This window comes from Microtus pennsylvanicus, chromosome 5 (assembly GCF_037038515.1).
Source record: "Microtus pennsylvanicus isolate mMicPen1 chromosome 5, mMicPen1.hap1, whole genome shotgun sequence".
NCBI lineage: Eukaryota > Metazoa > Chordata > Mammalia > Rodentia > Cricetidae > Microtus > Microtus pennsylvanicus.
Window position 1 is genome coordinate 64,202,269 of NC_134583.1, and position 17,219 is coordinate 64,219,487.

A 17,219-nucleotide genomic window follows, 5' to 3' on the forward strand; every position below is an offset into this window, starting at 1 on the left:
GCTGTGTGGTCTTAATGTGTTTCTAATGTGTGTGTCAAATAATTACCTGTTAAACAGACTGCCAATCTGGCTGAAGCCAATGCTTCTGAGGAAGATAAAATTAAAGCAATGATGTCGCAATCTGGCCATGAATACGACCCAATCAAGTAAGTTCATAAGTATTTTTATGCTAATACAAATTTTGGGGTGTGTTTGCCCCCACAATTAGAAACATTGTTTTTCTTAAGTTTCTGTTTACATACTGATTCTTTTTCCTTTTCAGTTACATGAAGAAACCTCTAGGCCCACCACCTCCATCTTATACCTGTTTCCGTTGTGGTAAACCTGGTCATTATATTAAGAATTGCCCAACAAACGGGGTAAGTTCATGTAGAAACTGATACATCTAGTTTTTCTTCAAATTATTTCTTAGTCATATTTGCCATGGTAAAATCTCCATTAAAATGGCAGATGAGCACAGCTTTTGGGGTGTAGGTTGCCAGGCCCCAAGTCTTGGCTGTCTTGTTGAATAGAGCATGTTGCTTGTTTCTAAGTCTGGTTTTCTCTGAAGTGGTAATTAGTCCATAGTTCACATAGCTGATTCTGGGAGTTAAATGAGTTCCTGGGGGAAAGTATCACAAGTAGTCAGTAGTCAGTGATGAGTGTTGCAGGAGGTGTGCAGGCATTACTAAAGAAAGCTGTTCTGTTTTTCTCTCCCTTCCAACCAGGATAAGAACTTTGAGTCTGGCCCTAGAATCAAAAAGAGCACTGGAATTCCTCGAAGTTTTATGATGGAAGTGAAAGACCCTAACATGAAAGGTGCAATGCTTACGAACACCGGGAAATACGCAATCCCAACTATAGATGCGTGAGTATGCAGGTCAGGCTGACCTGGGGACCAGGCAGTCCCAGGGTGTAGGGTTTCACAGTCTTGGGCTTGTAACTTGGCTACTTGTGTTCCTTGGGAATTTTCCATTCCAGAATTGTTCATTTCCACATGTTACATTTCTGTGTTAATTCTGAGAGGCTGCAGTCTGCTCCATTTTTGCAAATTTAAATGAATTTGGGGATTTTTGTCATTAGTGAGTGCCACTTCCCTTGTGTCTTCTAATTCTTTCTTTCTGTCATTCCTTTCTTCCTCATTCACATACATGTTCCCACATTATCTTATATATGCTATTTCCATTTCCTAAGTGAATAAGACATGTAACCATTTTGAGAAACATATGTTTAAGAATACAAGTGCAGCAATATAACAAGGCAAATTTAAATGCCAGGCATAAATGAAATACTGAGGATTTTTGGGTAGGTTTAGATACATTACATTCATTATCTTTGGTCTAAAGTAGAGCTTATTTTACAAACCACTATTAGTTCAGTTCTGCCCGGCCAGCCCTGTAAAATGTCATAGTGGGTTGGGGTGGGGTGGTTGGGTTTTTTTGTTTGTTTGTTTTATTTTATTTATTGTTTTTTTTTTCGAGGCAAGGTTTTTCTGTAGCTTTGAAGCCTGTCCTGGAACTAGCTCTTGTAGACCAAGCTGGCCTCGAACTCACAGAAGTCCGCCTGCCTCTGCCTCTGCCCCTCAAATGCTGGGATTAAAGGCTGGCACCACCAACACCCAGTGGTGCTTATTTATCTCCTACAGTAGAAACATGCATAAGTATGTTGTAAGTGTTCCTCTAGGCTAGGATTCCTGGTTCTCTGCCCTGAATCTCTAGTTTTTATTTAGAAACTGTGGTAAGATTCTGATTATGTATTTTAAAGCTAGCTTTCCAAAAGATTGCCAAGTTGAGATCTAGAACATTCTTTGACCAAAACCAGTTTTCGAGGCCAGTTGTCCACTTTCTCAGGGGCAGATGAGTTCCCCAGCTTCCTGCACGAATGTTGAAGAAGCATGTAGGATTAGTATTGAAAGGATGTAGTTAGGGATGTGCACTTTAGTATGTAGTTGGTTAGCAGAGAACTGATGCTCTCTCCACCCCAGCCCTGCTCACATGCTCTGCTTCACCCCTCTGCTTCCATCAGCCACCATCCTGCGTTTTTCTGGTTCATCGTATGCTGTAGCTAATCCAGAGACATTTCATAAATGCTATGGAACAATTATAAATTGGAATTGATTGTTTGCAGTCAATTTAAGAGCAGACTGCTTCATCTATATTACGTAAAAGTTCTTAGTGAGTAGAAATTTGTGTCGATAAAGTTAACATCACCTGTGAGCCCTAACTAATAATTCATTGCTTTTGAGTCCTGGGGGAGAAAAGCTCATTTGTGTCAGATGCACAGCCCATACTGGGGAGAGATGGGAGCCCTAATATTTTAAAGAAAACATTCACCCTCTCCACTAACACCACTGATAAGCAACTCAGACTCTTCTTCTGTTTCTTTTTCTATCCTGTTCTCTTCCCCTCCCCGTTTTTTGTTTTTTCCCTTTTTTCTTTTCTCTTGGGCAGTGGGAGACTCCTCTTTCACAAATTGGGAACAATGGGGCATAAGCAAATTGATACTTATTTGTGGAATCGTGGTGATGTCTATGGAGCAGCTGCAACACAAATAACACACCTAAGGTACCCTTCTCCATCCAGCTGAGACTATTTCATTTCAGCGTTGATGAGCACATCCTGTTCCTAAATGAAACAGATTTTCTCTTAAGAATTCCTATGGTTTACAGCTTTGTCTGAGCATAGGGAAGTGGGGGCTTATGGAACAGTAGAGGCAAATCTGAGAATGACTTTTGTATGTTTTTAGATGTATTTATCGCTTACCATTCCTGAAAAATTCATTTCTACAAAAAAATTGTATAATGATACGTTCTCTCATATTTGTTTGACGCATTCTAATCATTAAGTCATGTTTAATTGACAAGTAGATTAATCTTTAAAGTAGTTACAGGCAGGTCATTGGTTACCTATTCTGATGACCTTGGTTATAGATAAGTTCCCATCAGTGTCTGCATGGGTGTGACAGAATGCTGGAGTGTGGGAGACACTTTTGTGTTTTGTTTTTTTTTTTTTTTAAAGAAACATCTGGTTAAAGAAAAATTGTGATTAAGGGTATTCGCCAAGTTCAAATTCTGTCTATCTGACTCTTACATAGGACATTCTGGCATCTTAACATGTTGTTTTACCTCTGGCCTTTAGTTCCTAGAGTTAAGGATTCTGAGATCCTTTATTTGCTTTTAAAGTGTTTCTTTACTTTTGTTTACTTACTGTAGTTCTGATTTATGTCTGTGGAGGATAGGTATAACTGCCTCGGTACATTGAAAGACATGTTTGTCTAAACTCAGTGTATTGTCCTGAAGTTACATGTTCTGTTATGATATAGTATGCTGAGCATAGAGCATTTGACTACTCTGCCTTTTGGCAATCCTAAAATGTGGGAACTATCTTTTACAGAGAGGCCTATGCAATCGGGAAGAAAGAGAAGCCACCCTTTTTACCAGAGGAACCATCATCATCTTCAGAAGAAGATGATCCTATCCCAGATGAGCTCTTGTGCCTCATCTGCAAGGACATTATGACTGATGCCGTTGTCATTCCCTGCTGTGGAAACAGTTACTGTGATGAATGTAAGAGGCTGGGATACTTTTAGAGATGTCAGAATGTATTTGCTTGGTACATTGTGAGGTGGTAGTTGTTTGGGTGGATAGTTGGTTGTTTTTAAAAATGGTCTATCGGGCCTTTGTTCATTTACTTATTTATTTTTTGATCTTAAGCTGGGTCTGAATTTAATATCCTCCCTGACCTTCTATCATTACTTTTTTTAAACAAGACTCTTGGGTTTTACGTATGCATGTAAGATTGCTTTCACGTATGTGTGTGTGCTTGGTGACCTTGGAGGTCAGAAGAGGGTATTGAATACCCTGGAACTGGAGTTAGAGGCAACCTTGAGCTGCTGTGTAGGTACTAGAAACAACCCTAGTCCTCTGTAAAAGTAAGTGCTCTTAACCACTAAGCCGTCTCTATGGCACCATTTAGTTTTACTTTGTTTTGTTTTTTAATGCCCAGTTCTTGTTAAGCCATTTCAAAGACTCTAAAAGCATGTAAAATGTTTATTACTCTTTTCTAGACTTAGTTTTATTTGTTTGTACAATATTTTCATTACTAGCTAAATAAGGATTGGTATTTGATAATACATTTTCTGTCTCTAAACATTTGTTTGCGGTCTGGGCATGATGGCACATGCTTTTAACTCAAGCACTTGGGTGATAGAGGCAGATGGATAACTGAGTTCAGGCTAGCCTGGATTACACAGTGAGACCTTGTCTCAAAAAGACATATTTAGGACTGGAGAGATGGGTGTTAAAAGCACTGCCTAATGTTCCAGTGGACCCTGGCTTCAGGTTCCGGTACCCATGTGGCAGTTCATAGTCATCTGTAACTCTAGTTTATAGGATCAGACCCCGCTCTCTGGCTTCCACTAAGTTGCTCTTTGTTTGTTTGTTTGTTTGTTTGTTGTATTTGAGACAAGAGTCTCATAGTTTAGCCCTGAGTGGTATAGGTTGTCTTTAATTTGTTATGTGAACATCAAGTTCCTACAGTGCCACCTCATGCTTAACATCTTATCATACATAGGTATTAGGACAGCACTCCTGGAATCAGATGAACATACGTGTCCAACATGTCATCAGAACGATGTTTCTCCTGATGCTTTAATTGCCAACAAGTTTTTACGACAGGTAGCATTTGTATCTTTTTACACAAAAGTATCATTAGCATTTTCACTGATTGAACCCATTTAAATGAATGGTATTACATACTTGGCATTTTTATGTTTGGTGTCTGTAGGCTGTTAATAACTTCAAAAATGAAACTGGCTATACAAAAAGACTACGAAAACAGTTACCTCCACCCCCTCCCCCAATACCACCACCAAGACCACTCATTCAGCGGAACCTGCAGCCTCTGATGAGATCTCCAATATCAAGACAGCAGGATCCTCTGATGATTCCAGTGACGTCTTCCTCAGCTCACCCAACTCCCTCTATATCCTCATTAAGTTCAAATCCGTCTTCCTTGACTCCTTCTGTGCCTGGAAATCCATCTTCTGCCCCAGCTCCAGTACCTGATATAACTGCAACAGTGTCTATATCAGTTCATTCAGAAAAGTCAGATGGTCCTTTTCGGTAAGTCTGTACCTTATTATCGAAGACAAATGAGGTCAGTAGTGCAGGTTTTCTTGATAGTTTTTGAAATAGGGTCTTACCTTTGAAATCGTGTAAGACCCACTGTTGGCCCCTAAATTCATAAAGATTTGCCTCTGGGTGCTTCCTGGTTGCTAGGATTAAAGTTCAGGGGTTTTGTTTTATTTTTCTAATTTTTCAATTTCACCTTTTGCGTATGAATGTTTTGCTTGTCTGTTTCTGCAGTGGTAAAATGGGGTGTGTGATTCCCTAGAATGTAGTTGCAGATAATTTTGCGTATATTATGTGGGTGCTGGGAATCAAACCTGGGCCTCCAGAAGAACAGCTGATTTTATTAGCCACTGAGCCATCTTTCCATCCCCTAAAGTAATAGCTTCTTTAATGGACTTCTATGCTTATTGAAATACTAAATTGCAGCTAGATGGTGGTGGCGCACGCTTTCAACCCCAGCATTCGGGAGGCAGAGGCAGGTGAATCTAGAGTTTGATGCTAGCCTGATCTACAGAGTGAATTCCAGAACAGCCAAGGCTACACAGACAAACCCTGTCTTGAAAGACCAAAAGCAAGAAAAAGAAATGAAGAATAAATTGATGATATGTCACCTTCTGAAAGCAACCTAGGACTTTGTGGTCTACTAACACATGCAGTCTCTTAAAAGTCAACCAAGTTTATTAAAACACAGATGCCAGGTCCTGATTCATACATACTGAAAGATAATCTTTTTTTTTAATATTTATTTATTTATTATGCACACAATATTCTGTCTGTATGCCTCAAGGCCAGAAGAGGGCGCCAGACCTCTTTACAGATGGTTGTGAGCCACCATGTGGTTGCTGGGAACTGAACTCAGGACCTTTGGAAGAGCAGGCAATGCTCTTAACCACTGAGCCATCTCTCCAGCCCCTGAAAGATAATCTTAAGGGTAAAACCTTTCCATATATAAGGCATACTACGGTTTTAGTTTAGTCTTCATTTAGCCAATAAAGGAAATAAGGCAATACAGAGAATTCTCTTAGAGTATTGTCCTCCCATAAAGACATTAAGTGCCCTCTTTACTTTCTTATTTTGAAGTCTTAAATGTTTGCACTTATTTTCTATCATTGTATATTTCTTCAGGCAGTTCTTTTTTTTTTTTTTTTAAGTCTAGCTGCCTCAACCATGTGTGTATAGAAAGAAAACAGCTGTAAGGACTTGGTTCTCTAGTGCCATCTTGTAGGATCTGATCAACCAGTTAGGCTTGCATGCAAATTTTTTTTTGAAAGATTTATTTATTTATTAGGAATACAGTGTTCTGTCTGTCCCTATGCTTGCTGGCCAGGTAAGGGCACCAGATCTCATTACAGATGGCTGTGAGCCACTATGTGGTTGCTGGGAATTGAACTCAGAACCTTTGGAAAAGCAGTCAGTGTTCTTAACCTCTGAGCCATCTCTCCAGCCCCATTTTTTTTTTACTACAAAAACTACTAAAGCATCTCACTTGCCCAGGTGTAATGTGCAGAGTTTTAGAGCCTATCTTTTGACCTGTCTCAGAGATTGTCATTAACTCATTTTAATGCAGGACATTGATAGGCAGCATTAGTAATGGGTTTCATTTTATTCATTATCATCCTCCCTGGTGACGTTTTCTTCTGTTACATTGTTTTCTAGGGATTCTGATAATAAATTATTACCAGCTGCTGCCCTCGCATCAGAACATTCTAAGGGAGCCTCCTCAATTGCAATTACTGCTCTTATGGAGGAAAAGGTAGATTTTCTTGGCTTTAAAATTTAGTTTTTAATAGGTGTTTTGCTGTTTTGTTTTGATTTGATTTTTGCTTTGACTTATAAAACTTAAAACCTATACCTGTTTTTTTGTGGTTATTCCTAAAGGGTTACCAAGTGCCTGTCCTTGGAACTCCATCTTTGTTGGGGCAGTCATTATTACATGGACAGTTGATCCCCACAACTGGTGAGTAACATTATTTTCATTTGAACCCTTTTCCCTTTAGGAAATAATGAACGGTGAATCTCACATTCATTCTTTTTTGTTTATAAGGTCCAGTAAGAATAAATGCTGCACGCCCAGGTGGTGGTCGACCAGGTTGGGAACAGTAAGTATATAACTCAAAATAACTTTCAGATACTTGTCTTTGAACTAAAAATGTAGTAGAGACTACAAACTAGACAGGAGGTTGCTGAATTGTTCCTATAAACTCCTTTAAATATGCTAGATTAGTGTACTTTTTATGTCACAGTTCACATTTATATGTCCAATTATTATCTGAATGAATAAATGTATTTTATACTTGAAAAACTTGGAGCTAGACATACTGGCATTCATACAATTGAAAATATACTGGGAATTGGATCCCCTAAAGTAATAGCTTCTTTAATGGACTTCTATGCTCATTGAAATACTAAATTGCAGCCTGATGGTGGTGGTGGCGTATGCTTTCAGTCCCAGCATTCAGGAGGCTAGGGAGTACTTTGCCCCGGAGCTTTGCCCCAAGCCCATCACATTTGACTTCCCAAAGCTTTACTCAGAGTCTCTTGACTGACCATCCCCCAGTAGCATAGTTGATTGACTCTTGACATATACTGTATGTGGTGAAAATGTATGCTACACAGTTTAGCAAGTAAGCTGCACATGAAGATTATTAGCACTGCCCAATGCTTTAGGTAAATGCTTACAGTAGAATCCCAGGGTTACTGTGCACACAGTGATTGATTATATCCAGTTTTGATCTATTATATTGCATCTTTGACTTCTCTTGGATGGTGCTGTGTGCAATCTGTATAAAGTTTTAATTTGATAAGATTAGATGTTTTGTGATTAAAAAAACAAAATAGACTTTTAACAGCATTTAATGTATTCATAATACCCTTTTCTTAATTCAGTATTTCCAGACTACCTTGGTTTGTCTATAAATTTTTCAAATTGTCATAAATCTCAAAAAAAATCCACATTGTGTGTTCAAAGTTAAAACCCGTTTCAAAGATCACCTTGTAATTCTTTTCCAAAATCGAAGCATACTGTTAAGTCCTTTTCTTCCTTAGAACATAGGGATCTTGACCTCAAATTAGTAAGTTGATCCTATATTTAAGTTTTCTAGATTTTAATTTTTCTAAAAGGTTCAACTCTATCCTGTCTTGTTTAGATAATCAAAATTCAATTTAAGGGCTGGAGAGATGGCTCAGTATTTAAGAGCATTGACTGTTCTTCCAGAGGACCTGGCGCCCTCTTCTGGCCTGCAGGCATACATGGAGGAAGAATATTATATACATAATAAATAAGTAAAATCTTTTTAAAAATTCAATTTAGCGCTGGGCGATGGTGGCGCACGCCTTTAATCCCAGTACTCGGGAGGCAGAGGCAGGCGGATCTCTGTGAGTTCAAGACCAGCCTGGTCTACAGAGCTAGTTCCAGGACAGGCTCCAAAACCACAGAGAAACCCTGTCTCAAAAAAAAAAAAATTAATTTAGTAAGCAAACATCATAATATTAATGTCTACCACACAGAGTTTTTTGTTTTGTTTTCTTGACTTGTTAATAGTTATTAAAATCTATAGGATGTGATTTTCTGCCCTGGCACACAAAGAATATTGATGTCTATAGAATGCTTTATGGCATTAAAAATTAGTAGATTTTGGCTGGAGTGGTGGCTCAGCGATTAATAGTACTTGGTCTTCCAAAGGACCTGGATTCAGTTTCCAGCATCCACAACCATCTATAACTCAGCTCCAGGGGATCCAATGCCCTCTTCTGAAACTTGTAAAGCCATCAGGCATGTACCTGATGTGCAGATATGTCTGTAGGAAAAATACTCATACACATACAATTAAATGTTTTTCCTATGAGACTTAAATCGTAAAATCTTTGATCTTTTTGTTTGATGGATAAACCAAATTTCTTTTTTTTTTAATAGAATCCATTTTTTAAGATTTATTTATTTATGATGTATACAGTGTTCTTTCTGCATGTTTGTCCGCATGCCAGAAAAGAACACCAGATATCATTACAAATGGCTGTGAGCCACCATATGGGTGCTCGGAGTTGAACTCAGGAAGGACCTCTAGAAAGAGTAACCAGTGCTCTTAACGTTTGAGCCGTCTCTCCAGTCCATAAACCAAATTTCTTATAGAGAAAATAGATGAGAGATTAGAAGAATATATCAGTAGAACATGAAATTTAGAGACAGACACACCTGAGTTGGTATCCATTTACTGGGTACAGGACTATGAGCATGTAGGTTTCTCCTCAGCCTCCATTTTAATTTGTAGCACTTAAAGTATTCTATTCAAGCATGTAAAGTACCTCCATAGAGCTTTGCAAATTAAAGGGCCCTTTTCTAACCAGTAACTTTGTAGAGTGCTAATGAAAATACAGGCTATTGTTTGCTTAGATCTCCTCTGGAACAACTTTAAAAGTTCAAGATTAGGAAACGTTTTCAAAACAGTTAAAATAGATACTCTCAAATATGTGATAGCTTGTATATTATACCTAATGAGAAATATTCAATTCTGTTTTCTTTTTCTACACCTTTATACAGTTCCAACAAGCTTGGGTACCTGGTTTCTCCACCACAGCAAATTAGAAGAGGGGAAAGAAGTTGTTACAGGTAAGCATGGTAAGACTCTTGGGAAATAGCCCCATGGCACACTGGGTAAAGAAGTAAAACATGGAAGTGGTAAGAAGGAGACACATGTTCTCTTTCGTTTTAGTCTTTAGAAGTTGTCCTTAAGTAATCTAGGAACTGGGGTTATAGTCCCATGGTTATTCAGCAGGTTCAGAATACATTCTTATTTGAAGATATGTTTACAAAAGCTGTTTGTTGCTAAGTGTAGTGCACACCTGTAATCCCAGCATTTGGGAGGTTAAGTCAGGCAGATTGTGAGTTGGAAGCCAGCCTGGATGACATAATAAGACCTGTCTGGGGAGGAAAGCAGAGGAGAGAATATAGGAAAACATAATATTGGAATTAGTATGATGATTTCTACATCTCCCATCTTTGGTATGTATTTGAGCATGCATGCTTACAGAGGCCCATGGAGGATGTCAGGTACCCTGCTCTATTGTTCCCTGCCTTATCCTTTTGAGAAAAGATAGCTCACTGAAACTGGAGCTAGACTGGTAGGCAACAGGCCCCTGCAGTCCTCTCTCTCTGCCCCTCCCAACACTAGGATTAAATGTAGGTATGCATGGCCGCATATGACTTTTTAGGTAGGTACTGTGTGGTTGAGCTCAGCTCCTTGCACTTGTGCAAGCGCTCCACCTACTCATTAAGCCACCTCTTTGGCCCTTCAGGTTTGTATCAGTACATGGCAGAATACAGCTTATGAAATTAGCTCAGCTCCCAGATGGGAAAAAGAATTGTGCTTCTTTGTCTCCCAGTCTCTCCTCACCTCTTTTCTACAAGAAAAGGTCAGGAGATTCGTTATGGCTTCTTACTCTGACAGTATTAATTTAAGAAGCCGTAAGTTTTTTTTACTATGGTGGTTATTATTTGAATCAGGGTCCAAAGACTTCCGAATTTGTTAAGATTTTTACTGATCTACTCTTATGATAGTTAAGCTGATTTTTTTTTTAACTAGGTTGCATTAAAAGGAGGTGATAAGTATTAATATATGTTTTTGAGCACACTTAAGTCTAAAGCCTCCCTACTGCCATTATATACCATTTAGCCATTGGGTAAAAAACCATTAGTTTAACAAAAGCACACTTGAATTCTTTGAGACAATTCAGAAATTTTAGCACTATTACTTCTGTTTATTAGGGAAAACATTGGCGTTTTCAGTTTTGATTACAAATCAAATATTGGTATTAGTATGATTCTCTTTTGTTTGGTCTTCACCTACTTCCTCCAAAAGGAAGTTACAGTGGTTTTTAATGTAAACTTTGGGTCTAAAGAAAGACATTTGGGGGAGAACTAGGTCACAGCCATGTTAACCTGTCATTTCCTTCAAAATACATTTTCTGTTTGTTGCTAAGTGGCCTTAAAAATTAGAATCTTGGGGCTGGAGAGGCAGTTTAGTGGCACAGAACACTCGGGATTTTGAAATAAGAGTTAAGAGATTTTTGTTCTGGGAAAGTTGTTACCCGAGCTGGATTCACGTGATTGTCTAGCCTCCTGAGTAGTTGGGACTATAGACCTATATCACCATACTTGGCCTGTAGAATTAATATATATAAATACATGTTACTTGGATTTGGCTAGAATACTTGATTCTATTCCATTTTTTTACTTTGGAAAAATAATTAAGAAGAAAAAAAGACAGCCTTGTTTGTCTCGGATACATTTAATTTAAAGATACAATACCTTGGAATTTATTTCTCCAGAAGTATAAACCGCGGGCGACACCACAGCGAACGATCACAGAGGACTCAAGGCCCATCACTACCAGCAACACCAGTCTTTGTGCCTGTTCCACCACCTCCTTTGTATCCGCCGCCTCCCCATACACTTCCTCTTCCTCCAGGTGTTCCTCCCCCACAGTTCTCTCCTCAGTTTCCTCCTGGCCAGCCCCCACCTGCAGGATATAGTGTCCCTCCTCCGGGGTTTCCACCAGCTCCTGCCAATATGTCAACACCTTGGGTGTCATCAGGAGTTCAGACTGCTCATTCAAATACCATCCCTACAACACAAGCACCACCTTTGTCCAGGGAAGAATTCTATAGAGAGCAACGACGATTAAAGGAAGAGTAAGTATTTTCACTTGAAATTATCTTACACTTTTTTCATTTTCTGATACAACATTAAATAGGTATTTTGGAAACTTTTTTTTACTTTTTATTTATTTATTTATTTATTTTAGTGTTTCCAGTTAGTAAAGAAAATTCACCTAAAATTTAAACCAAAGCCATACAAGCAACTTCGTCAGGGATACCTAGTTAATTATAGTTTTAAAGTAGAAAACTAATGACAATTTCATTCATTTCATTCATGATCTAATTACATTTGTCTTGTTAGTTTTCTTAAATGGTTTTTGTTAACTTTCACTCTTTAACTTTATTTTACTAGGGAAAAGAAAAAGTCCAAGCTAGATGAGTTTACAAATGATTTTGCTAAGGAATTGATGGAATACAAAAAGATTCAAAAGGAGCGTAGGCGCTCATTTTCCAGGTTAGTGTTTTGCAAGCCTTCACAACAGAATTACAAATGGGACTTTGAATATCCAGGGATTACCTGTGGATATAAATAACACTGCACTTATGAGATTTTTCTAATTCGGTCTAGTTTATAGAATGGAGGAAATGTAGCTTATTCCCCAATATGTCCATTAAAATAATGTCTCAGTGTAAATTCTATTGTGTTGAACTAGCATTTATGGGGACTGAATTGTCATTGTCCCTTGAAGTTATTTATTTATAATATGAAATCAATGGGAAATGTTTATGGAAGGAAGGACATAGGGAACTAGCCAGAGAGCATTCTGAGGACCTTTGCCATAAGGCTGTAGCTTCTTGCTGGAACATTAACCTGTGTGACTCAAAAGCTGTGGTAGAGAACTTGATCTTGCATTGGTAGAAAAAACTGAATTGCAGAAGTTCCCTGGAAGTTTGTTTTTTAGACTTACATTTAAAATGTGGTTCCTTTTAAAGCTAGACTGTTAAAGCTAGACTGTTGGCTAGTGGAAGATGAAAAGACTCTTAGCTTAAATAATCAGACAGGAAATTGAAATTTAATTGGCATGTGTTTAGTGTTAATAAGTTCATAAAACTCACGGTACATTGATGCACTTCACTCTGGTTGTCAGGACTTTTGTTTTGTAACAAGTGATTTATGTACTTTATTCCATTCCAATAGAGGTCAGTGTACCTCTTTAATCATGTGAGATGAATTTGCAAAGAAAGATAAAACCGTGAGACAAGAATGCTAGAATTTTGTCTGTTTTTACTATGTATGTATGTATGTATGTATGTATGTATTTCTCAACCATCAACTGTGTTTTTGTTTTTAGGTCTAAATCTCCCTATAGTGGTTCATCATATTCAAGAAGTTCATACACTTACTCAAAGTCAAGATCTGGCTCCACACGGTCCCGCTCTTACTCTCGATCCTTCAGCCGCTCGCACTCTCGTTCCTATTCACGATCACCTCCATACCCCAGGAGAGGCAGAGGCAAGAGCCGTAATTACCGTTCACGGTCCAGATCTCATGGATATCACCGATCTAGGTCAAGGTCACCTCCATATAGACGTTATCATTCACGGTCAAGATCTCCTCAAGCATTTAGGGGACAGTCTCCCACTAAACGCAATGTACCTCAAGGCGAAACCGAGCGTGAGTATTTTAATAGATACAGAGAAGTTCCACCCCCTTACGACATCAAAGCCTATTATGGACGGAGTGTCGACTTTAGAGACCCATTTGAGAAAGAACGCTACCGGGAATGGGAGAGGAAATACCGAGAGTGGTATGAAAAGTACTACAAAGGGTATGCTGTGGGGGCACAGCCTAGACCCTCAGCTAACAGAGAGGACTTCTCCCCAGAGAGACTTTTACCTCTTAATATCAGAAATTCTCCCTTCACAAGAGGGCGCAGAGAAGACTATGCTGCTGGACAAAGTCATAGAAATAGGAATCTAGCTGGCAACTATCCAGAAAAGCTTTCAACAAGAGATAGTCACAATCAGAAAGATAACACAAAATCAAAAGAGAAGGATAGTGAGACCATTCCAGGAGACAATAAAGGAAACAAGCATAAGAAACACAGAAAACGAAGAAAGGGGGAGGAGAGTGAGAGCTTTCTGAACCCCGAACTGTTAGAAACATCCAGGAAATCCAGAGAGTCATCAGGCGTTGATGACACTAAGACAGATACACTGTTTGTTCTCCCAAGTAGAGATGATGCTACACCTGTTAGGGATGAACCAATGGAGGCAGAATCAATCACTTTCAAATCAGTGTCTGAAAAAGACAAAAGAGAAAAAGATAAGCCAAAAGTTAAAAGTGACAAAACCAAACGGAAAAGTGACGGATCTGCTACAGCCAAGAAGGAAAGTGTTTTAAAACCTTCTAAAGGATCCCAAGAAAAAATAGATGGGGAGCGTGAAAAATCTCCACGGTCTGAACCTCCACTTAAAAAAGCCAAAGAGGAGGCTGCAAAGACTGACTCTGTAAAACCTTCATCATTGTCTCAGAAGGATGACAAGGTCACTGGAACGCCCAGAAAAGCCCACTCTAAGTCTGCAAAAGAACATCAGGAGACAAAGCCAGTCAAGGAGGAGAAGGTGAAAAGGGACAGTTCCAAAGACATCAAGTCAGAAAAGCCAGCCAGTAAGGATGAAAAAGCCAAGAAGCCTGAGAAAAATAAGCTGCTTGATAGCAAGGGAGAAAAAAGAAAGAGAAAAACTGAAGAAAAGAATGTAGATAAAGATTTTGAGTCATCGTCAATGAAAATCTCTAAAGTAGAAGGAGCTGAAATAGTGAAACCATCACCAAAGCGCAAAATGGAAGGTGATGTTGAAAAGCTAGAAAGGACCCCAGAAAAGGACAAGATCACATCATCAACTGCCCCAGCCAAAAAAATCAAACTTAATAGAGAAACTGGGAAAAAAATTGGAAGTGCAGAAAATACATCTACTACAAAAGAACCCTCTGAAAAAATGGAGTCAACATCTAGCAAGATTAAACAGGAAAAAGTCAAGGGAAAGGCCAAACGAAAAGTAGCTGGGACTGAAGGCTCCAGCTCCACGCTTGTGGATTATACCAGGTATGAGGGCTAAGGGGTAGGTGTTTTTTGGGAAATGATGTCCTTTAATCTTGTATTTGCTCAGGCTCTTGAGTGTCTGGATCATGGAAAATCCAGACTAGTCTCGTTCCAGGCTAAGTTATAAGAAAGTGTGGGGAAGAGGTGAATTAGTTTTTATAGTTTGATCATATGTGTGTTTCTTAGAGCATAATTTAATTTTCTAAAGCTAAAAAGACATCGTATTTTAAGCTAGCTTTTTAAAACTTACTATTGATGCTTTATCATTAGTAAATTTTTCATTAATTAAAAGTATATTCATTCATTTTAGTACAAGCTCAACTGGAGGCAGTCCTGTGCGGAAATCTGAAGAAAAGACAGATACAAAGAGAACAGTCATTAAAACTATGGAGGAATATAATAATGATAACACAGCTCCTGCTGAAGATGTTATAATTATGATCCAGGTTCCTCAGTCCAAATGGGATAAAGATGACTTTGAATCTGAAGAAGAAGATGTTAAATCCACACAACCTATACAGAGTGTAGGGAAACCATCTAGTATTATAAAAAATGTTACTACTAGGCCCTCAGCTGCAACCAAGTACACTGAGAAAGAAAGTGAGCAGTCAGAGAAAATTCAGAAGCTCACCAAGGAGGTGAGCCATGAAACGACACAACACGAGGTCAAAAGCTCAAAAGGCTCTGCGTCCAGTGAAAAGGGGAGAACCAAAGACCGGGACCACTCGGCGGTATTAGAGAAGGAAATCCCTGACAAGAGGAAGAGCAGCACCCAGCCAGAGAAGGAGAGCACTGTGGACCGTCTGAGTGAACAGGGAAATTGTAAGAATCTGTCTCAATCTTCTAAAGAGACCAGGACTTCAGATAAGCATGAATCCATTCGTGGTTCCTCAAATAAAGACTTCACTCCTGGTAGAGATAAGAAAGTAGACTATGACAACAGAGAATATTCCAGTTCCAAGCGAAGAGATGAGAGAAATGAGCTAGCAAGAAGGAAGGACTCTCCTCCTCGGAGTAAAGATTCTTCATCTGGACAGAAAAGTAAGCCAAGGGAGGAGAGAGATTTGCCTAAAAAGGGGACAGAGTCCAAAAAAAGCAGTTCTAGTCCCCCAAGAGACAAAAAGCCTCATGATCATAAAACCCCCTACGATACCAAACGCTCATGTGAAGAGACAAAGTCTGTAGATAAAACCTCTGGCAAGGAACGGGAGAAGCATGCTGCTGAGGCTCGAAACGGGAAAGAGTCCAGCTGCAGCAAGTTGCCATATATACCGAACCCGCCAGACCCCACTCCAGCTGAGAAAGAGCTGGTTGCCGGACAGGTTGATAAGAACACCATCAAGCCAAAACCTCAGCTCAGTCATTCCTCTCGACTTTCCTCTGACCTAACTAGAGAGACCGATGAGGCTGCTTTTGAACCAGACTATAATGAGAGTGACAGTGAGAGTAATGTGTCTGTGAAGGAAGAGGAGGCTGTCTCCAGTGTCTCCAAGGACTTGAAAGAGAAAGCAGCAGAGAAAGCAAAGGAGAGCTTGACTATAGCAGTGGCCGGCCAGCCAAGTGCAGACAGGAGCCAGAGTCAGAGTAGCCCCAGTGTTAGTCCAAGTAGAAGTCACAGCCCTTCCGGTAGCCAGACCCGAAGCCATAGCAGCAGTGCCAGCTCAGCAGGAAGCCAAGACAGCAAGAAGAAGAAGAAGAAAAAAGAAAAGAAGAAGCACAAGAAGCATAAAAAGCACAAGAAGCATAAGAAGCATGCAGGTGCGGATGGGGACGCCGAGAAGAGCCAGAAACACAAACACAAGAAGAAGAAGGCAAAGAAGAGCAAGGACAAGGAGAAAGATGACCAAAAAGCGAAATCTGTCACTGTGTGAAAGACGGATGTTTTAATTGACTTAATTACTAAGTCATCTGTATTAAACTCTGTTATAATGTAAAGAAATTCCAACCTTGTAAATAATGAATGGAAGACCCTGTGCTGCACTTAAAGTATTTGCTGCTTGATTATTTCATTTTTACATCAGAGCTTTATAACGAACTTTTGTACAGAATTGTGAGTTGTGACCATGGAACATGAGAGGTTTTGCTAGGGCCTATTATTTTTAACCACCATTAATTAGTTGGGGTGGAGTTTACTGTACTGTGAAATTTTCACATTTGAATTTTTTTAATTGCCTGGCAAATGCTGGTATCAGTTCAAAAATATCAGCAGAATGATTTGCTGAACTCATTACAGCCCCGTTATGTCACTTTTTGATTACAATAAAAGTTTTCAGTAAACTTTTCACATGTTGAAGATGTCCATTAATTAAAGACAGTAGTGTCTCATTTCTTCTCTTTCCAGCATCCTTCCAGCCTGTGAGTCAAACTGAATAGACAATTCTAAACATTGAAAATTTACTTCAGAGAGGACT

At 39.1% G+C, this 17,219-nt stretch overlaps 1 protein-coding gene across 3 annotated transcripts in view; it reads left to right on the forward strand.

Moving 5' to 3' along the window:
- The window catches only part of Rbbp6 (RB binding protein 6, ubiquitin ligase), a 32,309-nt gene extending 15,478 nt beyond the window's left edge, over window positions 1-16,831 (forward strand). Inside the window, exons 5-19 of one of the 3 annotated variants that reach the window (XM_075972113.1) lie at window positions 58-146; window positions 263-359; window positions 708-847; window positions 2,430-2,543; window positions 3,372-3,544; window positions 4,551-4,654; window positions 4,764-5,101; window positions 6,767-6,863; window positions 6,989-7,067; window positions 7,155-7,209; window positions 9,648-9,716; window positions 11,435-11,797; window positions 12,117-12,218; window positions 13,057-14,811; window positions 15,119-16,831. In XM_075972113.1, coding sequence (XP_075828228.1) covers window positions 58-146; window positions 263-359; window positions 708-847; window positions 2,430-2,543; window positions 3,372-3,544; window positions 4,551-4,654; window positions 4,764-5,101; window positions 6,767-6,863; window positions 6,989-7,067; window positions 7,155-7,209; window positions 9,648-9,716; window positions 11,435-11,797; window positions 12,117-12,218; window positions 13,057-14,811; window positions 15,119-16,679 — 5,136 coding nt within the window. In that variant the 3' untranslated portion in view covers window positions 16,680-16,831. The remainder of the gene's footprint in view (window positions 1-57; window positions 147-262; window positions 360-707; window positions 848-2,429; window positions 2,544-3,371; window positions 3,545-4,550; window positions 4,655-4,763; window positions 5,102-6,766; window positions 6,864-6,988; window positions 7,068-7,154; window positions 7,210-9,647; window positions 9,717-11,434; window positions 11,798-12,116; window positions 12,219-13,056; window positions 14,812-15,118) is intronic. The other 2 variants (XM_075972111.1, XM_075972112.1) reach the window with 2 other exon arrangements.
- The last annotated feature ends 388 nt before the right edge of the window (window positions 16,832-17,219 follow it).